The following is a 27,800-nucleotide window of genomic DNA, read 5'->3' on the forward strand; positions in this document are numbered from 1 at the left end:
CAGCTGAGAGCTCACATCTTGATTCACAAGCAGGAGGCAGCGAGCATACTGGGACAGCAGGAATCCTCGAAGCTGACCCAGTGACACACCTGCCCGACAAGGTCACATCTCCTAATCTTTCTGGAGGTGAGTAGCCTGGAAGATCCTGACAAGGTGCTCATGTCCAGCTAGCCATAACACACAAAATATTGCACTGTACTGGTAATATGAAATATCATGTAATATGTATTTGTGATAACTGGTGGTTAAAATAGCAACATAAATACAAGCATAAACTAAATATGCCACGAAAATTAACTCAGGAAGCAGAACTGACACAAATGTCATTTAAATTATTAATGTAAGAAAAAGTTTGTACTGTACTAAATCTGCTATTAGCTAAGTATATAACGCACACACTCCCACAAAAAAATCCAATGAAAATGTAAGCAAAATTGCTTTTATTTTCATAAATAAAAAGACAAATCATTATATAAACACCGAGCAGTGTAGCACTGTCCTTGCCTGGTGTGACATACATGCAACGCGACTGTATAGTTCCATCTCCCTACAGTTTTCATGCCAGTGCTCCACATCTGCTAGCTCCCCAAATTCCCAATACCACTTCAAAACCTTATATGATGGGGTTCATTAGGTGTCACCTCGTCAGTCAACAGAAGACTTCTTGTCCGACCATGTGAACACCGCCAACCATGGATTTCATCACCTGTACTTACTGTAGAAGCACTGAACATATATGTGTTTCCATTTCACCAATGGTGGTTTAGTCCAGTCCACAAAAATCTCCCTACCTAGTTAATTAGTACTAGTACCTAAAACAAGTCCCACGGGCAGAGAGCAAGCAGACTTGAGCAAGTACTAGTTAAAGTGTTGTCAGTAAATGGCATCTAGGACAAGCAACTCTGTACTTAGGGGGAAACTTAGTATTTTTTCTACAGGCAGCAAAACAAACCTAATGCCCGTTCATTCAGTAGTTTCTCCAAGTGTTCTGAAAGCTGCAGCTTCGAATGTTAAATAGACACTGTAAGCTGTAACTACCATTTCTAAAAAAAACTTCATTGATTCTGCGGAGCGTTTCCAAGGAGTGTAAACTATGATATATGATTTATTGAATACAATCTTGATTGAAGGATAATACGTTCATTCTTTATCATGAGATGTATATTCCTGTTTCAATACTTTATGTGACTGATGTGTTTCCTACTAGGTTGCTAAGTAGTTGCAGTAGTTTGTCTAAGCGCCTGCCCACTGCTGCGTGCACAGTAAGCTCTCATGTGCACTACTGCTCCTATCAAATGAGCCAATCTGCCACTTATGAACAGGAGTTAACACTGCAGGAGAGTAACCAAGCAGGACACACTACAGATATGTGACTTTGAAAGTGTCACACACCCTCTATTTCCCAGTCTGTGGATATAACCAATCTGTTTAAGTGGTACCCACTTTGGAGATCATAGTTTATATCTATATCCCGACCTTCTGCTGCTATGGCCTTTGGCCTACAGCCAAAGAAGTCCTGATAGGCTAGATATCGAAGAAAACCATGTTAAAGACACAATGTACACCAAAATCAGTTAACAAAGGATATTTTCTTAAAATGCTTTTAACAAAGGAGTCATCAGTGTGATCCAGGACAACCTATCTCGACTGAGCCTAAGAAAGGCTTTCTTTACAACATGCAATGCTGTGCTTCTTTAAAACACACTTTCCATTCTCTATCTCTCTCTACAGAAACACCAAATGCTAGTACAAAGCTTTGTCCCTCCCATAAAAAAATTCATTAGAAAAAGTACTTGTAAACAAACCACTGTCTGGACACTGAGGTGACCACGGGAGCATGGGGCTCTGCAGGGAAGGGAAGCGTATGCCATCGCCGGTTCCTAAATCCCACATTCCTCTAAACACTGATTTTCCTAGTAAATTACTGGCTGCTAAGTGTAAGGAAAGAATTTGGTCTGAAGGTTTTCTGATTTTTAACTGCAAATTTCTTTTCCCACCAGAAGACTGAGTTAGACTCAAATCTAACAAGTCGGTGACAAGAGGGGAACTCATTTCTTTTCAAACATTCTTTTGGTATCAAACAAGAAGCAAAACACTTTTTTATGAAGGTAGAAAAACATTAACATGAAACTTACTCTCTAGCGTTCAAATAAGTCCAACTCCCCCCACATTCATTAAAGGCATAAAAACAACCCTTCCAAGTGTTGTCCTGATTAAAAAAGCAGAGCCCAGAAACAAAAGCATAAGACATCTCTATGTTAAAAATCAAGAATAAATAAACAAAAGGCCAAGTCCCTCTGAAGTCAGTAATTATCCTACGGGCTTCAGAGAAATCAGAAAAGGTGAAGTGAAGCCCCACAGTTCATCGTAGGGACTGGCAGCGAGGTCTCTAAACAAGTATCACTTAAGAGACAGAACACCCAGTGTCCTTTTGGGGTTTGATATCCGGTTCTTTTACAGGTTTCACATCGTCTTCCGGTTTGGGTTTGACCTAGGGAGAAAGGAAACACGGTGAATATGCAAATGGGATTGAGAAAATCCTATAGAGGTTTCCTCTACTTCCTACCTCCCAGAGTGATGTTAAAGGACTGCACTGAGGTGACCCACACCAGGCGGGGGGTGGGGGGTGAGGGGGTGGGGGAGGGGGGACTCCTCCTCTACCATCTTTCAGTAAAGGAAAAACTTGGTAACAGAGATGATTTATGACAATATAAGCTATCTTTTAAAGGACTGCTTCAGAGGCTCAATAGGAAGAAAAAAATGATTGTATTAAGGAGTACTTGTATGGGGAGGAAACTATAAAAATACACAATTTCAAGGGAGGATTACAGTTATAAAACAACCCCCGCTCCCTAGTCTTTTGGTAATGAAACATAGACCTTTCCTGTGAGCTACCGTCTGATTCAGAGCGCCATGGGAGCTTAGGGATGAACGAATGCGCACACATTCTATTTCACTCCTGGATGACTAACAGAATGCTGTCATTAACCCGAATCTCCAAATTCCTGGGATCAGAAGGGACATTGCTATAGCAACATCAACACGGATGACCCCCCCCCCCCCAAAATCGTCTCCTTAAGAAAGCACTGACAAGCTGTGAAAATGAGGTGATGTGTTGGAAACAATGTCAGTAAATTACACAGAAATCTAGAAGTCACTGAAGGGGTAGGGGCTACTTCTGAGAACAATCTACACCAGATTACACTGTAATGAGCTAACTGAGCATTCAGACAAATACATAGACCTGCTGAAGTAGACAAAGACATCGCAAAACTAGCTTTACAGTCTCCTTAAACATCTGTGACTGGAAAGAAAGCCCCAATCTCATACACTGTCATCCTTGGGTCTCTTGGTGAGATCAAACGCAGCCAACGCTTCCGGTGTCCAGTGAGCACTCATAGGAGGAAATTCAAAAGGCACAGGCTCTACCAGTCCATAATTTGCTTTGAGTTCCAGTTGTGGGGCTTCTGTTGGAATTTTTTGAAAGTAACTGCAAAAAGCAATTTAAATAGTGGTTTATTCATTTCTTCAGCAACACTTGAGCACCTAACATGTTCAAAGCTATGATGAGTATGACAATTCTCAGCTGTGGGGGCACAGTCCCAAACGGACCGCCGAGAAGTCGGGAGGCCCTAGTGGGTTACAGCACAATACAACAGCGTCCAAGGACAGAAAGAATACAAAGAGGGGCAGTGGGCCTGGATTTGGGGGCTCAGTCTATTTTCAAAGGAAGGGAAAAAAAACTAAAGCAGACAAGTGAAAACATCAGTGTGACCAAATGCAGAGCACCACAGGAAGAATACAAAGCGGCAGGCAGGGACAAGAAGGATTCTCCCAGCCTGCGAAGGCACCGAACTACAGTTTGCACTGACAATTATTGATTTCCTAATAGTTTCAGTCTTACTGCTTGAAGGGACCAGGAAAATTTACAAGAAAATTAAAATTTCCTACTTTATAGCTAGCTCAAACCAGAGTGAGACAAATATGTAAAGAAGTTGATTATAGACATACACACACACCACACCCTGCACAGAGGTAGCAGATAGAAGCAAAGTTTAGAGAAAATGAAGTCTTTATAGGAGTATCCTGATGAAATAAACTTTGTTACCAAACCCCACTTAGATTTTAAACCTACTTTTTATGACATCATATATAGAATAAAAGGCCCTACAAACAACTTTATCACCAATTTAAGAAGAAAATTAATACTAAATTTAAATGCAATCTAAGACACATCCTTTGGGACTGGAGATAAAACTGTTACTACAGTCACTATAGTAGCAATCCCGATCAAGGAGTGAGGCGTACGCACATGAACCCGTTTTCTCTCTGACATTTGTCCAGGGTGTTCTTCACAAGGCTGCCAAGCTTCCGGAAGAACAGGTGACCTGACGGCTTGGCTGTAGGTCCTGGTCCTTTGGTTTCCCCGTACTCTTTGCACAGGGCTTCAGCCTCTGCGTACACTGCGGAGAGGACAACAGTCTCAGAATGGCTGGGCCCTGCCCGCGAGAGCTCAAAGGCCTGAAGTCAGGGACGGCGGCTTCTGCTGTTTCCACCTGCTGTGAAAGCAGCATGAAGACAGTGCTGGCGGGAGGTGGTGTTTTCTGCAGGTTCGAGGACAAGATTTTTTTTTTCTCTCCAAATATCTTGCCTATTTCTTTCATAAACTTAGAGTCTATGCATTTCCTTTAGGATGAAAGAATTTTTTTTTTAAGGGAGTTAAAATCCTGGAAGGAAAACTTACATTTTTCTGCTTCTTGAAGAGACCTGATTGCTTCTCCACATTTATCGCTAGCCAACAGGGTCTGGCCATGGTAACAATATGCCTGGCAAGAGAAACACATTTGCATAGATTTTGTGCTCAGATTCCATGTCGCACTGTCAGTCACTGTTTGGACTATCCATGCAAGCCTTTACTTGAGGTAGGCTTCCCCTATCTCTATCCAAATTAAATGAAGAGTTAGGCCCAGCCCTGACAAGAATCAGACATGTCTCTACTCTAAGAGCAAAACCTGCTAGCTGAAACTTGTTTGAAAAATGAGGACAGAGCTATGAAAAGGCGTCAGTTCTTTGTTATGCACACATAAAGAGATCGGGCAGTGTTTTGAGACGAACAAGTAGAGTCTGCAGACTGTCCCACTCCAACCCATGTCCCACCCCCATCTGTCCATATATTTCCCTCCTCCTGGGTTCAGGATCCTCCTCCCGTCTCAGCTTCAAACGCTTAGGGTTACAGGTATGTCTCACCACACCCAGTAAGGACCACAGGTTTTAAGAAAAGCACATCAGCCTGAAGTCTACTCATTAAAATCTGCTGAAACAGACAACTGGTGCTGAGCAGTAGCATGCTGTAAAACATTATATCATGGAAGGGGTAGAAATATTTACTTAACTCTGAAAAAGGTTCTGACTGCCTCTCACATGATAACAACCTTAAGTTTGGTCGTTTAATCAACAAGTAAAGAGCTTCTAAAATGGTGCAGACTGGTGGTTTTTCACCTAGGTCATACACACTGTGTGGTATACCTAAAGTTAAAATAAATCAACAACAAAATCAACGTGTGTATAGAGGTGTGAGTGAGCAGGGGCTCAGAGGCCAACCTTAGGTTCAGTCCCTGCCGTCCGCTCTGTTTGAGGCAAGCTGTCCTGTTGTTTGCTGCGAGGCATGAAAGGCTAGCAGCTGGCATTTCTGCCTTCTATCTCACTGTAGGGTGCTGGTCTTACAGATGTGCATGATTGCATTCAACGTAACATGGCTTCTGGGGAATCTGAACTCAGATCTTCACACTTGCTCACAACCTACTGAGCCATCTTCCCAAGCCACTGAGGTTAGAATTTGTTGATACTCCTCTCATGGACAGGATAAAACAACTGAGAGAATTCATTATGTGCCTAGCCTGAAAATACGATTTGGGACCACGCAGCACCTCTAGGTCTACAACTGTCTATCATCTTGCACTCGCTCTTGTACTCGCTGCCTGTCACTGGCAATCACTTCACCATCTGCAGGGCTGTCGGGACTTACATAGGCTGTGTAGAAGCACATCTTCAGGTGAAGGTACTTCCTCCATTTAGCAGAGTATGCAGGCTCCAAACTGGATAAAGTATGATCTAAAGTTACATTTTAAAAAGCAAAATATCATTTCACCCAGTTTCACTGGAACATTTCTTAGTTCCTGTGCTCTGGTGCTAAAAGCAGAATGTCATCTAGTCTAAATTCAAGCTTTCATACATTAAGAAAAAAAAAAAACCTCTAAATATTTAATATGATTTATTTCTTCATAATTATATATTTGAACAACATAATAAATACCTCTTCAATTTGATGGTTAATATAGCTTTAAATTAATGGCAAAATCCAAACAATTTCCTAAATCAATTTTGACTTCCTTATTTTCAACTTCATTATCATTGTCAAACTTTTCTTTATTTCCTCCAAAGCCTATAACAATTTCTTAGCTCTTATAGACCAGGCTGGTCTCGAACTCACAGAGATTCACCTGCCTCTGCCTCCCAAGTGCTGGGATGTGGGAGCTGGGAATTTTCTTTCAAAATTACAATCCAATCAAATCAGACTCACTTTGTTTTGAAATGAAACTAAAAAGCCACTTTCCTCCTGCAAGCATTCTCTGGCACACCTACACTGTTCAGTTTCTTACATCACTGATGCTGGATCTTACACCATGATCTGACTCCACGTTCACCTCCTTCCCTAGACTGGGAATTTATTCTTATCTACTCCACAACCAAAATAGAAACAGGCCTCCGAACTGAAACCTAAGTGTGCTTCCTAGATCACAGGACCTAAGTTCTGGTTTTCACCTTCCACATGCTAGCAGTCACGTTATTGGTGGCCATGTAACACTAAATAAGGACAACAGCTATAAAATGGTTATAAAGATCTGGGCATGGTAATGCAAGACTTCAGTCTCAGCACTTGGAAGGCAGAGGCAGGTGGATTTCTTGGGTTTGTGCCCAATCTGGTCTGTCAGGGCTACACAGAAAGACCCAGTCTTAAAAATGAACTAACTAACTAAATACGTATGTAAGACTGTTATAAAGAGCAAAATGAGCAATGGCTACATATAACCAGATATAACTGGTGAAAGTACACTATCTTTCTACAAGCCATTGTTAATACATTGGCTGTGAGACGCTGGGGCCTGACTCAAGAGATCTACTACTAGGTATATTCCCAGCTCCTTACATATTAATTTATAACATATTAACTAACATGTATACGTGCATATTTGTGTCTGAGAGGAGCATATGTGTATGTAGGCTATTCACCCTATCTGTTGAGACAAGGTCTCTTGGCTTTTACCTGGATCTTACTGACTGAGCAAGGCACAGGGATCCCGCTTGACTCCTCCTCCTTGGCAGTAAGATCACAAGCACATGTCATCATGCTTGGCTCTTTTACATCCTACAGATCGAACTTAGTTCTTAATGCTCGTATGGCAAACACTTGACCCACAGCGCTGTGTCCCTGCTTGTGAGACAAATTGTCCAGGCCAGCCTTGATTTTACTCTGCAGTCAGGCAGGCCTTGGAACAATCCTCCTGTGACAGCCTCTGGAGCACCTGTGCCACCACACCTGGAGTACCTGTGCCACCACACCTGGCCTCTTATTTTAAAAAAGGCCCAAAACCAAAGATTTTATTCTAATAATGTAATGGGAAATACGATAATCTCGCACGAAAGCCTAAGGACTGCTAGTGTAACAACACGGCGAGTTTACCTGCTTTCTGGTAGAAGCTGGCTGTTTCGTATGCAAGCGCAGCAATCAGTCCTGGAGCATGCTTCAGCTCAATTGCTCGGGCAATTGTTACTGTAATCGACACATGATAAATACAATTTCTGAGTTCACACCCAGTTATGGGAAGTTCAGTCATAACAGCAGAAGACAGCCTGACAGTCTTCTTTCAGATTTTCAGTTTTTAAAAAATATGTTTTAGTATAAAATTTATAGAAAACAAACACAAAAAGAAAACACTGATTTTATGTTTCTGACACGGTATCTTAAATCACTAGCCAACTCTTAGCACAGAGAATTACTAAAATAGCATGGCAAGAAGAAGAAAAGTGCTTTGAAAGCACTCAGTTCTGACACACAGATAAAAAGCTTTCAGTAGCTACTTTAGTTTTCGGAAACTGACAGATGAAGACTTCAGGTAATTTAAAGAGTGGGAGAAGGAAAGGAATAAGCACAACACAGGAGGAGAGATGAGGAGCGTTAATGTTTGCAGCAGGAACGAGGGCTCGCAGTTAAGATCACAAAGTACTCTTTCAGAAGAGCCACGTTTGGTTCTCAACGTGCATTTTGGGAGGGTCACAACCACCTGTAACTACAGCTTCAAGGGATTTGGCACTCTCTTCTGACCTCCAAGGGCACCCACACACATAACCCCACCATATACACACTCTCTCTCTCTCTCTTTCTCTCTCTCTCTCTCTCTCTCTCTCTCTCACACACACACACACACACACCTAAAAATTAATCTTAAAGAAAAAAAAACTAAAGATGAATTAATGCTATCAAAAAGGCATGAAATCAAAACCCTCTTTAAAGAAACATCAGCGGGAAGGAGCTCTCTAGACAGCAAAGGAAATGTTAAAGGTAAAATGGCCCTCATAATCAGTTCTTAAAATTTAAAACTTAATACAGCTAATTGTGGTATTTTCCAAAGACTCAAAAGCCAATATAAACATTCTTAAAAGCAAAACACCTTCGAGTATTTCCATACCTTCTTGAGCCTCAGCCTGGCACTGGATGATGTAAGTATCTATAAGCCGAGCCTCTAAGTCCTGGCCCTTTTCTGCTGGTGTAAGAAGTTTGGGTATATGACTTTCCTGGAGAGAAAGAACAGAAAACAAACATGTCAAATCTCATCTTAATGCTGCTGTCAGAGGCGAAGATGTGATTATGGGATATTTAATTTAGAGACTCACTTGGAACCTAAGAGAACAGACCAAGCAGTGGCTATAAGCTCACAAGCGTGGTGAGGACTTATCTATCCAAAGTGAACTTTTATAAGAAATCCAGAAGCAAGAATTAGGTTATGGATAGACTTCTTTGCCAATACAATATAATGCAAAACATATCTTTATCTTAGAAAGTATTTAGCTGCAATAGTAACGAAAATTCTCTTTTGTACTGTGACTTGTTCATTCACAGTAAGAGCTAACGTTGAAAAGAAAATACTGCAAATTCTGCATCATCTAATTCAGGATGAAGAAACACCATAAGGCTACCTTCAGAGGCCCTCAGAAATCAGTAGTTTTGATCATAAGAAGCAGAAAGGCAGTGTCAGAGGAAGACAAGCATTTTTTCCCTCAGAGTTCCTGTCCTATCTTCAGGCTATCTGATATCATTAGATTGCAGGGATTGGCTGGCCAGTGAGACTCAGAGTCAGTACTGAGGGACTGCAACTGCTCCCAGTGGCAGCAGAAAGTAGTGCACAGTAGCACAGACTTCAACTTCTCTGTTTTGTTTTCACTCAGGGTAAGAGACAGAAAAGTAAGCAGGATATTACAGCTAAAGCTTCTAGCTATGATCCACCAACTTCAAAGTAAAAATGGAGTTACTAGCACAGTAATTGGCTGTGGCTCCCAGGAAGGCAGCTAACGTACAGCACGCACAGTCAGCTCAGACGCAAGCCCTGGACATTTGCACTCAGCCACCGTAGCTGCACACAATCCCCTTGTCACCACTGCCTAGACAACACAGTAGCACGAGAACTCACAGAGCAGTCACTCTGTGCTAGCTGACGAGGGAGGTATACAGTACACACAGGCCGTGTATGGCTTACATGCAGAGCCCACGTCACTTTAGAAAAGGCACCACGGAATCTAGACTTGGGTATGCAGATGTGGAAGGGCAGTCTGTTCTTGAACCAACTCTCTGCAGTTACTGGAGGGACTGGACTACCTCTTTGACACAATGGAGTTACTAATCCCGACACACAGTTCAAGAATTAGCAATGCGCCACCCCCTGATCCATCCTACCTGGCCCTGCTCCCCAACCCCATTTACCTTTAAATGTTTAAAAATCCCAGCTGCAATTTTTAGGCTCCGATGGACATCTTTTGCTTCATCTTCTGTTATGCTTTAAGACAGTGGTTATGCAAGTTAGAGGATGCGCCTTATTTCTGGTACTAACAGCTACCACATTATCAGAAGACCAAGGCTGGGACATGGCTCAGTGCCTAAGAGCACTTGCTGCTCTAGCAGAGGACTCAGTCCAGCTCCCAGCACCCATGTCAGGCGGCTCACATGCCTGTGACTCCAGCTCCAGGGAGACCCAACACCTCTGGCCTCCTCATGCGTGTGCACATACCCACATACAGACACTTAACCAAATGAGTTACTTGTGTTTCTTATTATTAGTTTTCTTCCACACGCCTTTAATCCCAGCACTCGGGAGGCAGAGGCAGGCGGATATCTGTGAGTTCGAGACCAGCCTGGTCTACAAGAGCTAGTTCCAGCACAGGCTCCAAAACCACAGAGAAACCCTGTCTCGAAAAACCAAAATAAATAAATAAATAAATAAAATAAAAAAAGAAAAGAAATCTAATTTCCCTAAAAAAAAAAAAAAACAACTAAAAATGCACATGAAACATACCCAAGACTCAGCAGATGAACAGGAAGCTTGCCTCGAAGGAAATGCTAAACAGTCTTATGTCTTTCCTGACTGCTCTGCCATAAACACATACAAAATACTACGAACTTAATACATCATGGCAGCTACACACACTGCTCTGTTCATCTGAGTCACTCCACACCAGCAAACATGACTCATGTTTGCATGTCTGCATATTACTATGTGTGGATGAGCCAGAATGGATGTGCCAGCTTCTCAATGCTGTATGTGTTACTACGAAAGTTCCCTCATCTAATTTTACAATTCTTAAAAAAAGCTGTTATTTCTCTGTGTGCATTGGTGTATGAGTAGAGGTCATAGGACAAGTGTGTGGGCTCAGCTCTCTCCTCCCCTCGTTCTGTGAGTTCTGTGTCATTGACAAGCTTGTGTCATTGGGTGGCAAGCACCTTTACCCATGGAGTTACCTCATTGGCATCGTGCAATTCTTTAGTCCTCTAAACAATTTTTTATGTACCTTTAAGTTTTTTATCTCTTTTTCTACAAATTGCCTATTCATATCCTTTACTTTCAACTGACTTGATAGATGCTGACTTTTAGATTACGTATTTAAAAACGGACAACTTACAACAAGTTGCAGTTTTGGTCACCAATTCTGTCACTGTTTGAAATCTCTGTTTATAGTACTTTAAATGTAGTCAAGGAGCCACACTTTTAATGGCTCCTTGGCTTGGGGCCTTACTTAGATCTACCACCACATAGCAAGATTATGGAAACCTTTCCCCTTGTAAAACTAGAGTACAGGATGGTGGCTGCACAGGCTGGCAACCCAGAATCAATCTCTGGAACCCATGCAGAAGTGAAAGGAGAGAACTATTCCACACAGCTAACCCTGGCCTATGTGTCCCCTACCCACCCCAAGAGCAATAAATAAAAATTACAAAACAAAGATTAAACTGCCTAACTGCAGTTCTTAAGTATGAACAATGACTCTTGTACTCACTTCAAGTGGAATGTTTTAGAAAATAGCTTAGACTTAAATTCAATATATTTAAAACAACAACAACAACAACACACATACACACAAATAACAACAACAATGCACACACACACAAATACACACAAATAAAACCTTTGCTTTTTAACTTACTTTTCTTTTCCGGCCAATCGTGAAGCATATTTGGTATACCATAATGCTACGTTAAATCCCATGGATATCAATTCAAAAACAGCATCCTGCTGGGCACTGGAATTAGAAATGAAATCATTAAGTTCTGTAAATTATGAAGATACAGCTAAACAAAGCTTATTTGGCTTAGCAGGGTAAGGCTCTTGCTGCCAAGTTTGATGGCCCGAGTTCAATCCCTGGGACCCACATGGTTGAAGAGAAACAATTCCTGCATGTTGTTATCCAATCTTCACGTATGTACTATGACATGCAGGCTCACAAACATGTACACATGACAACACATATAAATAATAAGTGCATTAATTAAAAAATTATGAAGATACAAGTTGGGCACAGTGGTGCATGCTTTAATCCTAACATTTGGGAGGCAGAGGCTGGTGGATCACAGTGAGTTTGAAGCCAGCCTGGTCTACAAAGTCATTTCCAGGACAGCAAGGGCTACATAGTGATAGCCTGTCTCAAACAACAACAACAACAACAAAAACAAACAAAAAACCAAAGAAACCAAAAGAGAGAACTAAAACACATAAATACAGGTAATTAACAATCTAAATACAGTGGTACAGAATTTTCTTAGTTTGCTTTCTATGTGCTAAGACAGAAAGCATGCACACACACACATATGTACACACACACACATACACACACAAACATGCACACATAACTACTTGGGGAAGGAAAGGTTTAGTTCAGCTTACAGCTTACAGTCTAATATGACATCAGAACAGACACTCAGGACAGGAAACTGGAAGCAGAAGTGAAGCAGAGGCCATGGTGGAACACTGCTTACTGGTTTGCTCCTCATGGCTTTCTCGGTTTCTTTTTTATACAATTCAAGATGACCTGCCCTGTGGTGGCAACACCCAGGTGGGCTGGCCCCTCCTTGCATGACTCATTCATCAAGAAAATGACCCACAGGTTAATCCAATGGAAGAATTTTCTCAATTGAGTTCCCTCTCCCAAATGACCCTAGTTTACACCAAGCTGACAAAAAAAAAAAAAAAAAATTAACCAGCACAAGTATGAACTATGTACTTTACAGTAATAATCACAAAAAAGTAGTTCCCAAAGCTGTTATAGAATAGCTTTAAAACTATGTATTTCTGAGACTCCTTAAAAAGTCAGAAAGCCCTGGGTGGTGGTGGCACATGCCTTTAATACTAGCACTCGGGAGACAGAGCTTGTTCTGTAGTCCAGGCTGACTTCAAACTCATGATCCTCCTGCCTCAGCTTCCCTCGCATGTGGTTATCAGCATGTGCACCATTGCTTAGCTTAATCCATGGAACCAATACTGGGGATGATGTGGGGAAAGCACTGAATTTACATAATTCAAGCCCTTCACAGCCTGTCAAGTTTTTCATTGTAAAGAGGATGAAGACTTGATCCTTAAAAAATAGACTTCACTGGGCTGGAAAGATGGCTCAGTGGCTAAGAGTACTGGCTGGTCTTCCAGAGGACTCAGGTTCAACTCCTAGAACCCATGGCAGCTCCCAACGTCTGCAACTCCTGTCACAGCGGATCCAGCACTGCCACAGAGACATATGTGCAGGCAAAACACAAATGTATATAAAATACAAATAAATTTAAAAATAGTCTTTCACAACAACTCCTTAACTTTGGATGAAAAGCAGTGATTACACACACCCAGGAAGTCTTGGAAAACTCTATATTCAAGACTACTAGAATCCACACAACATGTCCAAGGAAGAAAGGAAAGCAACAAACAGTGAATGTCTTAATTCTATAGAGGCCTGGCATTACATCATTCATCACGCCTACAGTTTCTCATTTTGTTCCTCACCATATCCCATTGTCATCATCACATCAAAATCTAATTAAAGTGGATGTTCATGGGAAACCTGCATTGTGTCTTGGCATGTATGAACCCAACATTCATCCTTTCTGTTGTAACACCACTCTGGGATGTGATCTCCAATCCCTTCCTTTCTATTTCTCCTTGTTTGTGTTTATGGATACACACGTGTCATAAAGCATACATGGAAGTCAAAAGGTAAATTCTGGGAATTGGCTCTGTCCTTCGACTCTATGTAGAGTCTGGGAATTGAATTCGGGTTGTCAGGCTTGGCAGCACACACCTTCACACACTGAGCCACCTTACTGGCTCCTTTTCTATTTTTTATTAAACAAACATCTATGGCCATTTTAACAAGCCAATTGTGTTTTTAAAAAATAAAGGTTAACGTCGCAATGACCTATTCATAGTTGAGGAGTGAGAAAGTTTTAAGAGTAGAAACACGGCTAGAAAGAAGGGGGAAAATAAAGCCAGTTTTGGACTGCAAACTGGGTGTTATTAAACAGTCCAATGTGTTTAAAGTTAATATTTATTATTGCTGCAAAAAATGGATTTTGTCTGGTAGAAACACATTATTTTAAACTCATACCACACACTAGTTTAAGTCAATATTTTAATTAATTTCTTAACAAGCGACAATGCTTATCTGTCCTTCACATACACGGGCCAAACAGTTAAAGCAAACTTGGAGTTAGGCCTCATCAGCACCGCTCACCTCGGAACATGTCCTTGCAATGTATCAGTCCACTTGAAACTCTGCACATATCGTAACTTGCTTTCTTGGGTAGAGTCTCCCAGTGAATTTATGAAACCTATGAAAGGATGCAACATATTTTAATTTTAGAACAAATATTTTTTCTAGTTAAAATTTTATTTGTACATAGCTGGGAATGATGGTGCATGCCTTTAATCCCAGCACTGGGAAGACAGGCAGGCGGGATCTCTGTGAGTGCAAGGCCAGCCTGATCTACAAATTGCGTTCCAGGACAGCCAGGGCTACACAGAGAAATGCTGTCTTGAACCCCCTCTCCCCACCAAAACAATTGTTTTATTCATATAATTACTTTTGTCAGGTGCCTGAATGTGTTGTGATATGGGCGGAATGAGGTGAAGCGGTGGGCCGCTTCCCTGCTGCCCCAGCTCCTGACCGCCTGGCTAGCTTATGCCCCGAAATAATTACACGGAAACTGTATTCTTTTGAACACTGTCTGGCCCATTAGTTCCAGCCTCTTATTGGCTAGCTCTTACATTTTGATCTAACCCATTTCTAATATCTGTGTAGCACCACGAGCTGGTGGCTTACCAGGGAGGATCTTAACCTGCATCTGTGTCCGGTGGGAGAATTATGGCGACTGCCTGACTCAGCTTCTTTCTCCCAGCATTCTGTTCTGTCTACTCCACCTACCTAATTTTCTGACCTATCAGGTCAAGCAGTTTTCTTTATTAGTTAACCAATGAAAGCAACAGATAAGATACAAGACCCACCTCCATCATGAATGAACCTTCTGGTACTGAATTTCTCCTTCCCATATGTTGCATATTCTTCTAATAATAAAATATGACCTATATCTATAAATAGTTATCTATATCTACCTTTCTATATTATAGATATAGATATCCACTTTTTAGACTATTAGTAAGACCATGTACCACCACTTACAATGTCACATGTTGAGACCCAAGCATTCCAAACAAAGCCTGGGAGATAAAACTATCTGTATCTGAACAGTCAAATGCACATACCACATAGCTGGTAAAAGTGACCAACCTTGTAAAAGTGAGAAATACGAGTCTGCTGCATTCTTCATAGTTTCTGGGTTACAGCTCAAATCAGTGAACAACTCGAGGAGCCGAGTCCTGGATGATCTCAAATCACTAACATCAACAGACAATAAAGCTAGGTAAGCTGTGTTACAACTTAAAAGCATTAAAACAACACCACAGATCCCCTGCTTCCTTCTTTATGAAGTACCAATCCCAAGGAATAAATTTAATTCGGGTCAATGTTGGAAATAAATGAAGTTTCTATTAATAATTGCTTCAAAAGTTATACGAAAATAAACTCAGTCTAATTAAAGGGGCAATGCAAGCACCCATTATACAATAAAAATATATAGCAAGTTTTAAAAGCAAAAATATCAACCAGGCATGGCAACACAAACCTGTAATGTAGTGCTCAGGAGGTGGAAGAGGAGAGGAATCATTAGCTACGGAGCCAAGGCAAGGCTGAGGCAGCTCAGGCTAGCTGAGACCCTGTCTCCATTAACACAAATAACAACTGAATGGATTTAAAATTCGTTCTTCCTTGTGTGTGTGTGTGTGTGTGTGTGTTTACTGACAAGGTTTCTTTATGTAGCCTTGGCTGTCTCTAACTAGTTGTGTAGACCAGCTGGCGCTGAACTCACCTGCTTTTGCCTCCTGAGTGCTGGGATTAAAGGCATGCGCCATCACCTGGCTCATTTTTCATTCTTTAGCCAATAGTTTTGGGGGAAACAGAAATTTAATGTACTTGTGTATCATTTTAATAACTATTTTGAATTTCTAAATTTGGCATTCTACACAAAACATCTAACATATACTATATTAATATATATATACATCCAGAAGATGTGAAACTATATGGCCAAGGTGCCCCCACATGCCATTCTTCTCCAACTTTCCATCTTGTGCTTCCTTTACCCCATGGTGACCAGGTGTATTACAGTTTCAGGATGCTCCTCCCCATTCAACATTTCTTCTCTATGTCCCCAGTTCTCTCCCACACATAAAAAGGCGAATCTTTGGACTTCTGCTTGTGTCTTCTGAGAACTCACATCTTCAATGACTTCTTCTCCTAGATCTGCAGCATCTCTAATCTGCATCCACATGTAATCCGAGAAGCCATGAGAGTTCCAGAATCACATTTAATGGACATTGACTTAAGACCTTTAAAATAGGTTTAAGTTGCTGAAGAGTAAATTTAAACTGTAGACACATAGAATGCATGATATATAATACATACTCTGAATACTTTCAAAGTCACTTGTAAATTTTCTCAATCTAAATACATGTTAGTGTGTGCATGTGCACACACATGCAAATATTCATGCCTGGGCATGTATGGAAGTCAGGGGTTGGATGTCTGGGTCTCTCATCAAACCCAGAACTTTCCATTTCATCTACACTTGCTGGCCGAGACCTCTAAGATCTGCCTGTCTCCACATCTTGTGCCCAGTGCTAGGGTTCAGAGATGTGCCATCCTGATCATTTTTTTATGTGGATGTTAGGGATCTGAACTCAGGTCTATGCTCATGCCTAAATTACCTATTTCTAAGGCATGCTTTTCTCAAGTTGTATAACTTTAAGATGAATTTAACTTTGGGCATGTTGAACTTTCGGTGACCGCATGAGTGCTTGCACGCATGTGTGAGACACACACACGGAGCAGAAACAAAAGAAAAAGTGGACCTAACATAGTGGGTAGAGTTTGCCAACTCCTCATACAAGTTAAACAATTTATGCAACCCTCAGCTTAAGTCCTTTCTCCTACATCACTACTTTGAAGGCCACTTCAAACCATAGCAATCTCTCCCTGCTTGGAACATTAAATAATTTACTGTCTGGCTCATTAACAATACTTTTTTTTTCCTTGTTTGTTTGTTTTTTGGAGACAGGGCTTCTCTGTGTAGCTTTGGAGCCTGTCCTGGAACTCACTCTGTGACCAGGCTGGTCTCAAACTCATAGAGATCTGCTTGCCTCGGCCTCCTGAGCGCTGGGATTAAAGGCATGCACTAGCACACCCTGCTAACAATACTCATATCCTATATTATGGCTCTGTTGAAATACATAGTTTAACTTTGTTACTGCTTTAGCTCTTCTGGAACTCATTTACCGATCTAAGATTAAGTATGTGGCGCCGATGTCTACCAAAGCTTAAATACCCCATGATTTAATCTTCATCTGCTGATGATAAAATAGAAATTTATCATGAGTTTAATATTAGGAATGTGTCACACATTTCTATATTGACCACAGAACTTATAAAGTCCCTTGAATCCTGCCCAACCAACACTGCTTAAGTTGCACTAACGCTTACTTGCAAATCTTCGAAGCAGGAGGACCAGTGATCATGCCATAGTAGTTAAAAGACACGGGAGCTGTAGCTTTTAAAGGGTTCCTATGAAACCAATGAGTCATTTTCTCAAGATGTGTTCTACAGGCCGAAGAGACATAAAAATTGAAGAAACATTAAGTCAGAAAAAGACACAGTAAAAACTGGCTATTTTACAAGGTATATACTCTTTATGCATAAGCTATTATACAGAAAATATACATATATAAGCATAATACACCACAAATAGATTTTGTCTTAAATTGAGTCTATAATTAGATTATGTATAAGAAAATTAAGAACTCTGTGAGTCTGGTTAAATGTGTTCTCACCAGTCTGGGAGAGAAGCTGAGACACTGGTAGGGCTCCAGACTACACTTCTGAGAAGCAAAGCCGAGACTTGGCTGGATAGCTTCAAACAAGAAGGTATAGGACCTAATGAGTCTCATTTCCTTAACACAGTCAAACGGGTCCCCCCATAAACACTAAGTCTTCTAAAAATAAATAAGCTTCATAATCATTTTATTTTCCACATATTACTGGTGCTAAAGGACCTTGGTGGATACCTTGTGTTCTGCAATCAATTGATTGGGTGTTAAACTGCTAGGACTATTTTTATAATAAAATGTAAATTGTACAAAAACATTTGAAAAGCTCCCTCAATAAAATGTCAACCTGAAAAAATGTAGCATAAAGGAAAAAAAGCAGCACTGGTTTTTTTTTTTTTTTAATTTTGTTTTGCCTAAAAGTTCCTGGGTAGGTAATGCATTTAGTAACACAAGAAGGCTTCAAGCTGAATTCTCAAACATCTCATTAGATTCCAGAAGAAACACAGAAGCAATTCTGATAAGACAAATGTAATTTAAAGGCATTGTGCAGGTTTTCAATCCACCTTTATTGGGGGAAAAAGTGTGTGGAAGGATGCAGTGTTCTGAAATATCAACATTATGCATCACTCGGGTTAGACCCACTCATGACAAAACCGGTTTTGGGAAGCACCAGATAGTTAGTGAACAGAGAGAATGCATTTTATACTCAGAGGATGCCTGGGCAGATCCACTTAGGACTCAAAACACTGAATATGCCCCTTCAGAACATATTACCAAAACAGCGTCTATACATAACACCTTCAAAACCTACGCAAACGCAGCACTAAGTGTGCCTACCACACTCTAGGGAAATTTGTGAAAATAAAATTTCCGCGACTGTTTCCCGCTCCATCCTTCAAACACTCGGGTGCCCTGGCACTTTTTGGGTCTCCAGACCTCGGAGGGTGGGGTCGAAGAACGACACACCCATCCCTCAGAAGCCTGCAGAGCCCCAAGAACAATCCCCGAAAACAGAAGGTCACCTGCCAGACCTCCACGGGACGACCCAGCGTGCTGACACACCCCTCCGGGCTCCGGAGCTCCCCGGAGCCTACCTGCGGTCTAGACACTGCTCGCGCCCACTTCCTGTTTACCGCCCGGCCTCTTCCTCCGGGTGTTACCGAGTCAGGGGCCGCGACCCCACACACCCGCCTCCTGACTCGCGATAGGCTCTTAGGGTAGCACAGCGATCCTGTCAACCTCGGAAGGCCAAGCAGATGATAGCCAAGCCACGGTTCTGTGTCTAGCAACCCCTCTAACATCCAAAGGGGACGCCGAGCGAGGAGAGTCGGCCGATCTAGCTGTTAATACCGTCGATTCCTCCACTGTCTACCACCCAAAGGTCCATGGAAGCTCCCGTGAAGGGGGTGACCCTCCCACTGGAGTGCAGGGCCTCGAGGGGAGAGAGAGCACGGGCTCACACGCCTCATGACAAGCTTACCGGGGACTTCAGAGTCTGTCCGCCACTCTTCCTGCTGGAGGAAAGGGAAGGTGGGACCCGAGTCGGCCAGCGAGACAAGGAAGGAGCCGGTAGCACCGAGACGACAAGGCTAGAGAAGCCGGAAGCGGGGCCAGCCGCTAGGAAGCGTCACGTGACTGGAGACTGTGACAGCCGCAGAGGCGGCCGTGCGTGTCTCAGAGGGGCGGTTCCGCCGCGTTGTGGCAGCCCCTGGGCTCGCTGCGTCTGCCCGCCCTTTCTAAACTTCGTTTGCTCTTACCTCTCCAGATCCTGTCTGGGCCCTAGAGAGGGGGGCTGTGGCGGAGATGGGGTGGGGTGTCCCCCGAGCAAGCCGCCTTAGCGATGGCCTTGGCGGGTCGGGGCGGCCTCAACCTAACTGGGGCGTGGCTTAGGGGCGTGGCCTCGGCGGGGCGGCCGTCTTGGAGCCGCAAAGTTTGGCTGTGGCGGCAAATGGGTTTGGGCGGCTCCTCGGCGGGTGGCGGTGGTGGCCTTAGCGGTTCCTCCCGGCCCTGTTAATGCCAGGGCCAAGCCCGGGGAGGATGGCGCCCTAGAGCCCGGCCTTGCTGGGGTAGGGGCGGGAGGGGGCCGGGGCGGGGACCGGCCATGTCGGAGGTGACCCGGAGTCTGCTGCAGCGCTGGGGCGCCAGTCTTAGGAGAGGCGCCGACTTCGACTCTTGGGGCCAGCTGGTGGAGGCGATAGACGAGTATCAGATGTGAGTGACTAACCGGGGGAACGGGCCAGGCAGGTCGCCACCCCTTGTTTCTGCTCAGGTCTCGCATCACTGTGTCCTGCAGCGCAGGCTTCTTGGGGTGTCCCCCCCACTCCGCAAGCATTAGGGCTGAGATCCCATGGGCCCTGATCCGGCTGCTCGGGGACCCCCCGTCCGCCCTCCGGGGAAGCTCTCTCCTCGTCCCTCTTCTGCACAGGGCCGGGTCCATTCAACAGGTAGCTGGGGCCCTCACTGGCTCTCTCCTTCGTTCCCTTAGAGCTTCCCTAGGGCCCTGGGCTCTGCAGGCAGTCTCCTTTCCTTCCCGCCGCCTCTCCCAGGTTGCCACCCCTCCAGGGGAAACAAAAATCTTCGAAAATGCCCAGGGAATACTTGTGTGCTCTCCGCCCACGTTCAGGGCATGAGTGGCCATGTTCTGCATGTGTGTGTGTCTTGCACTCTCCACGTGTAGGAGAGGAGGGATGTGCTAGGGCGGGAGTGGAGGTTGTCCCCGGGAAGGGGAAGGGATGCCTCTCCTGCCACGAGAAGGGTCCCTGCTTGCTCCTCGCCCTCCTCCACCCCTCTGTCTGGTGAGCGGTGTTTTCTCAATTCCTGCTCGATTTCGTTTTCGATTTCTGGGACTGTTATTTGCTAGGCTGTGAGTCCCACCCACCCTCTCGCTTGGCTGCTTTGGGTGGAGTCCGCGCAGGATGTGAATAGAGGGGAGCAAAATAGTGAATTAGTAGACCAGGACCAGGAGCCGCCACTCCCTCCGTGGGTTCCTCCCCCTTTTCCTGTGTACAATGTATAGCCTCAGGGTACAAGTGAAGACTGGTTTCCTTCCTCCACCCAAGTCTCATGATCTCTTTCTGGTTCTTCCACTTAAGCTTTAGACACTTATAAAAGCTGTATAAACATCTTGGTTAGTTTCTTGGACTTATTACTAAAAGAAACTGCTCATTAAATGTTATTGTTTGCGAACTGTTACCATTAATTCTCGGTTTTAAAATAAATTCTTTGATGTTTCTCGAATTGTGAGACCATCCCCTTCGCTTTTTCTGGAAAGAATACAAGACTGATACTTAGGAGAATCAAAACTCCTATCCTTTCCCAACAATAGCTACTTGTTTTTGGCTAGTCCATGAGATAGTTTGGATATATAGGTGTTCTCTGCCGGTCATAACTGACAGGTCGTCTATAAATTCAAAACTGTAGTGCTCTGGGTGTTGTGCTATGGACAACCACTAACATGTATTTTGAACTCCCAGGTGATTTCATTTGTTTTTATAACTGCCCACTAGGCATAGAATTCTTTTTCTTTTTAACAAAATTTAAAAAACTGGGGTCACAATATGATACCTTTGAAATCTGGGGGGTTTTCTAACTTCAGTCCCTTTCCGCTGATATTTGAATTAACAATAAATTGCTTTGTTTGATTAAAACATTGACAGACGAATTCTGTAAACAAATTTCAAGAGTCCTTCCATTGTTGCAGAATGCAGTCTTCTGTACCTTGATTGGGTAGCCCGCGAGCGTTTGTGTGTGTCACCATCTATAGTAATTAAAGTGGCCTGAAATGCAAAGCTGCCTCTTGCTTGTGATGCAGTGAACCTAGCAGCTGCTGGGACTGGGCAGCAAACCTCCCAATGGAGAGTGAAGAATGCCATGTCTAATTGGAATTACAAAGGAAAATTGAATATGCAGGCTGCTTAGTGGGAATGAGAGTAACAGGCACATGCAGATCCTTTGTTGAGTCTCCACACTGGCCACTGTGCTGGAGAGCAGCAGAGTACTACACTCTCCAGTTATTATAAAGCGGCACTGTCAGAATCCAATAGAAATGTAGTGATTGTAAACTTTGTAACCTTCAGGCTACGCATAAATGAGGCCAAGAATTTACATCTTCCTAATCTACCAGAAATAGAAACAAGTTGCCTTTTCTTATTTTTGAACACACTTTTTGGGAGGAAAGACTGAAGCAAAGGAGGCCAACCGAGGACCATGATAATAATGTGAACAATTACTTAGTCACTGGCTAGATATCAAGAATTAAGGGAGAAGTCAGGGATAATTGGGGTTTTTAACTGGGCAGCCATGCTGTCTTCATAGTCATACAATGTTGGAGGCATAGTATATGTACTTTCACTTTAAGAATACTATATTTTATTTTTAAGTTTTATTATGTGTATGAGTGTTCTGCCTGGATGTATTTTTGCACACAACACGTGTGCCTGGTGCCTTTGTATGGAGGTCAAAGAAAACTAGCAGGATCCAGTTCTCGCCTTCCCGGGAACTGACTCAGGTCATCAGGCAGTTTACCTCCTGAGCCATCTCACCTGCCTGTTAGCAGTAGTTTTGTTTTGTTTTTGTTTTGTTTTTTTCTTATTTCTGCAGAGTATCAGCCGGGAACCGGTGGAGAGAAAACCTGGTTCTTTGCTACAGATGGATGAGACACACTAATTTCTGTCTGTAGCGATAAGGTTCCTGTCAGTCAGTCATGTGCTCCAGGTATATTTAAGACACCTCCTAAGAGTAGTCCTGTTTTACTTGTAGGCACCATTGTAGGATGAGATGAGACCCTAGAGAACTTTTAAAGGTTCCTTTGTGTTTATGTGAGTTATGTGCACTTGTGTGTACAGTGAACGTTCTCCATCACTCCACTTTCCTTCTGAGATCCCTCCATGGATGTTCTCTGCTAGACTGAAAGCTATCCAGCCTCGGTGATCCTCCTGTCTCTGCTTTCTTGGTGCTGGCATGCCTGGCTAGTGGTGTGGGTGCTGGGGTTACAGGTGTGCTGGGGATGCTTGGATAGTGATGTGGGCGCTGGGGTTCAAGTCAGGATTGTGCAGCAAGTGTTCTTAACTGTGGAACCATCTCTCCAGCCCCTAGAGAAGACTACTGAACTATTTTCTTCCCATTGCTCATAACCAGTTTTTTTTGTTCGTTCATCTGATTCTCCAGAAAATGTAGCTTTTCCTTCAGTGCACAGAATCAGGTCTCACCTTTAGGATTCCATTCACGTGAAATTTGAGTTTATGTATTTAAAAGATTAAAGTATTTTTGCCTGACTTTTAAAACATTAAAAAAAGAGAGAGTTTTTGTTGCCATTCTTTTTTTTAACTCCCAGTACTTGAGAGTCAGGCAGGCAAGTTAGAGTCTAGAATTTTCTACATAACCAGTTCCAGGCCACCCATGGAGGACTGCAAGGTGAGACCCCGATTCCAAACACAAACAACACCACCGTCACCAACAAAAACTATTGAGTATAACTTGTACACCACAAACTGACACATTTTGCATGTCCCATCTGTGCAGTTGTCCCCACACCGCATTCAGGCCGTCCCCATCCCCTCCAAAGGTCCCTTGTGCTCACTTGCATTCATGCCACATTCTTGACCCTCAGACAACCACTTACCTATGTTTTGTCTTCATAATGTCTTTCCTGGACATTTTGTGTAATAATTACTTAGCGATGATTTTTAGCATAATATTTAAGATTCATTTAGCTTGTCTCACTTTTTGCTAGTGAGCAAAAATGTTACATTGTATAGGTGCATCACATTTCATGACCCTACTCAACTAATTAACGGACATTCAAGTTTTGATTATTATCAGCAATGCTGCCTTAACATTTTCAGCAATTCTTTTTCAAAATTAAATTTTACTTTTAATTATGTGTGTTGGGGGGAGGTGTACACACATGTGTGCAGGTGTCTGAAATTGGGAGACCAGAAGTTTGGGTCTCTTGGAGTTACAGGCACTTGTGATCTGCCTGACATGGGTGTTGGAAACAGCTCAGGTTCTCTGCAAGAGCAGTGTGCACCCTTAATCACTGAGCCATCTTACCAGCCCAGGTAATTCCTTATGTGGACATGCATTTCCATTCCTTTTGAGGAGATAGATGCCAATGAGAGGAATTGCTGGGTCTGGTGTTAGATGTGTGACTTTTAAAGGAAACCTGTTGCGTCACTGCCCAGAATATGGATACCATTTCATGTTTCTGCCAGCAGTGGAAGGAAGGGCTTTTCTCATGCAGCTAGCATGTGTTACTGTCTAATTGCATCCCTTCCGGAGGGCATATAGCACACTCTACTGTGGTTTTAATTTACATTTCACAAATGACTCGTGGTGTGGAGTGGTTTTTTTCATACTTATTTTCCTTCTGTAAGTTTCTGTGTACCTTCCAGATCTTTTCTGCATCTTTTAAAAAATTGAATTACCTTGCACAAATAAAGTTCTAAGGGTTCTTTATATATTCTGGATGTAAGTTCTTTATTTTTGTAATATATCTTCCTGGTCTGTTGTCTACCTTTTGTACATGAGATTCTCTTTAAATTTAGTGTCTTTACTATTGTTTGTTAGTATCTGAACAAGAATTTCAAGCTGTGTTTTTTCTTCTGGTGATCACCCTGCTTGACCTAATAACCGCAATTAGCAAATTATGTATAGACTTACTCAGATTGAGCAACTGTGTCACAGTGTGATGTCCCTAAATTCAAGAGGCGTCACGTATAAATTTATATCATATAAATTCAGCATATAGTTGATTTATAATCCTATAAGCTGCATTTCTAAGAACTACTTCATACCAATCAGCATGAGTCCTGAACAAGGAAAATGGCCATATTAGTCCGTGAAAGTCTACAAGTTCCATTTAGGGAGAAAATATATTCCCAGCTTTGGGAGAAAATAAATCAATAGGTAGAAGCAACTACTCATCATTTTTTGTCTCAATGGGTTTATTATTATGGACTTTTCACTTGCGTGGAATCATTGCCTTTTAATGTAGGTTCTTTCATTTAGCATATTTTTAAAATTCATATTATATATAACATGTTATCATAATTTCAGTCCTCTTTATGACTGAATAATATTTCTTTTTAAAAATTTTATGTGTATAGGTGTTTTGTCTATATGTATGTGTGCCACATGTGTGCCTGGTATCCACAGAGCTCCAAAGAGTATTTTGGACCCCCTGGGACTGGAGTTACAGATGCTTGGGAATTATTATGTGTTGGGAGTTGAACCTGGTTGCTCTGCAAGAGCAACCTGTGCTCTTAACTGCTGAGGTATTTTTTCAGTCCCAGTGAAAAATATTTCATGCTGGGTGTTGGTGCACGCCTTTAATCCCAGCACTCAGAAAGAGTCAAGTGACTCTCTGAGTTTGAGGTCATGCTGGTCCACAGAGCGAGTCCCAGGACAGCCAGAGCTACACAGAGAAACCTTGTCTCAAGAAACAAAAAACAAACAAAGAGAAAGAAAGAAAGGAAGGAAGGAAGGAAGGAAGGAAGGAAGGAAGGAAGGAAGGAAGAAAGGAAGGAAGAAAGGAAGGAAGAAAGGAAGGAAGAAAGAAAGAAAGAAAATGGTTTCATGAATGGGAATAGCACGTTTTATTTATTCACTCATTAGTCAGTGAGCATTTCAGTTGTTCCCACATTTTGGTGATTATGAATAATGCATGTGTGTACAAGGATTTCATGTGAACATATATTTTGAGGTTTTTGGATGTATACCTTGTATGAAATTGCTGGGTCTCTAAGTCTGTAGTTAATTACTTGACAAACTACCAAACTTCTCCCTATGATTGGTACTATTTCTGTGTTTTTGCCTGCAGGGTATGAGATCCTGCTTTTGTCCGTCCTCTTCAACACCTGTTATTTTCTCCCTTTGTTTTATGTTTTAAATCATAGCCATCTTTGGCAGTGAAGGGGTAGCTTGTCATTTGGTAAGCGTTTTCTTATGACTAATGATATGAATCTTTTTGTCTTCTTAATGGCCATTTTTATATTTCTCAAGAACCCTCTCCCTACCCCCATGAGTGCGTATGTGTGTGAAAGAGAGAGTTTTAAGTGTTGGTGCTTTTTGCTTTACTCTTTAAAATATAGGTTTGATCCTTACTGTTGAACGTGGAGTAGAAACATTGATTCACCCTTGAAAACTCTCAGTCAGCCTGCTGTTTGCATACATATGTGTACCCTGTGTTTGGAGGTCAGAGGACAACTTGAGGAAGTTGGTTCCCTCTTTGTATCATGTGGGCCTGGGGATCAAATCTGGGTCATCAGGCTTTGAGGCAGACACTGAGTCTTCTCACCAGCCCATAGCTGCCATTTTAAAAATAGGATTATTGGGTAATCAGTGATTTCTATTTATGAATGGTGGAATTCTCTTTTCTCCGAAAACAATTACCTTCAAAAGCGGATTTTGATAGAGTATTCCCACTTTGTCATGGATGTAATTTGATTTTGGACTAACCAGCAAATCAATAATAAATAGATTGATAAAAATATCTGTAGCTAGTAGAGCAGTTAGAGCTCAGCAGTAGAGTCTAAGTTGAATCTGGGTAGTTACAGAGGAGTCTGTTCAGGTCAGGGAAGGCTGGATTCCACATCCCCCCCCCCAGGCCTGTCTTTCTGCTCTTGCTGTCTTAGCTGAGGTTCTACCCAGTGACATGGTGTGAAAAGTATTGTAGCACAGTCAGAGTGCTTCTAAGGCTGAAGAAGACTGACATGATCACAACAAAGCATGGTGCTCCATTGTTTTTAAAAGATTAACCTGTATCATCCTGCTGCTGTTAAAAATAGCTTGCTCACTTTCAGTTCTGAATAATGTTTTCTTCTTACAGATTAGCAAGACACCTACAGAAGGAGGCCCAAGCTCAACACAATAATTCTGAATTCACTGAAGAGCAAAAGGTACCGTAAAACAGTCTCTGGTGCATCTGATTACAAATAAAAAGGAAAGGGTTTCTATCTTTTCAGTCCAGTAAGCAAGATACACCACACACACACACGCATGCATGCATGCATGCTCTTCTGTCTCTGTCTCTCTCTGTCTCTCTCAAGCTTAAGTTAAAAGCAAAACAAACAAAAAAACAATTGATTGTGTTTTGCCTGATAGTAAGTGGTCATTTGGAGATGACCTGCCATTTATTTAGTCAGCCATTCTCACTTTAAATAAGGTGGGGAAACCTAGACTGTTCTACAGTCACCTGGGGAAGCAAGGTTGTGAATAATTTCATCCTACTTCACACTTAATTCTTTCTCTCAAAATAAGCCAGTGAGCACCTCACAACCCCCAAATTAAACCAAAACCAAATAACAAAAAGTGTAAGACTAAAAAGAAAACAGGACAGATTAAGAATTCTCTGGCCTGTTAGCCAGGTAATGACGGTGCTCACCATAAATCCCAGCAGTTGGGAGGGCAGATGTAGCATGAGTAATAAAAACCCAGAGACAGATATTGAGTTCAAGCTGAAGATCAGAAAAGCAAAACAGCCAGTCACTAGAGAGATCTGACCTCTACCAAGGCTCAGACAAAGGGACGATCCTGCAATGCTCTCCACCAACCTCAGACTCCACACTCCACTGAGTTCCTGTCTTTTCCCCTTTATATTCCTCTCTCTGCCCAGCCAAATATTGCTCCTGTCTCCACTTCCCTAGTGCTGGGATTAAAGGCGTGTGATCCCAAATGATGGGATCACCTTTGTGTGAGTTCTGTTTCTCTTTTAGACGGACGGAATCAGAACTCACTGGGCCCAGAAGTCTTTATGAGATGAGGGATTAGAGTCCTGCA

General features: G+C 42.4%; 2 protein-coding genes across 2 annotated transcripts in view; one reads left to right on the forward strand and one right to left on the reverse strand.

The window, feature by feature from the left end:
* Positions 1 to 423: 423 nt before the first annotated feature.
* Brox (BRO1 domain and CAAX motif containing) lies at positions 424 to 19,844 on the reverse strand. The gene is made up of 13 exons (XM_057769244.1): positions 19,504 to 19,844; positions 17,680 to 17,796; positions 15,373 to 15,479; positions 14,320 to 14,416; positions 11,752 to 11,847; positions 10,037 to 10,109; positions 8,748 to 8,853; positions 7,742 to 7,831; positions 6,026 to 6,111; positions 4,745 to 4,826; positions 4,313 to 4,463; positions 3,331 to 3,490; positions 424 to 2,491 (listed from the first exon to the last, which is right to left on the reverse strand). Exons 2-13 carry the CDS (start codon positions 17,778 to 17,780, stop codon positions 2,405 to 2,407), a joined length of 1,236 nt encoding a protein of 411 aa, XP_057625227.1. The 5' UTR covers positions 17,781 to 17,796; positions 19,504 to 19,844; the 3' UTR covers positions 424 to 2,404.
* Positions 19,845 to 19,877: 33 nt separating this feature from the next.
* Positions 19,878 to 27,800, forward strand: part of Aida (axin interactor, dorsalization associated) — a 38,178-nt gene continuing 30,255 nt past the window's right edge. Inside the window, exons 1-2 of the mRNA XM_057769246.1 lie at positions 19,878 to 20,234; positions 26,851 to 26,920. Of these exons, the coding sequence (XP_057625229.1) occupies positions 20,125 to 20,234; positions 26,851 to 26,920 (180 nt within the window). The 5' untranslated portion in view covers positions 19,878 to 20,124. The remainder of the gene's footprint in view (positions 20,235 to 26,850; positions 26,921 to 27,800) is intronic.

The sequence above is a fragment of the Chionomys nivalis genome, chromosome 5 (assembly GCF_950005125.1).
Source record: "Chionomys nivalis chromosome 5, mChiNiv1.1, whole genome shotgun sequence".
Classification (NCBI taxonomy): domain Eukaryota; kingdom Metazoa; phylum Chordata; class Mammalia; order Rodentia; family Cricetidae; genus Chionomys; species Chionomys nivalis.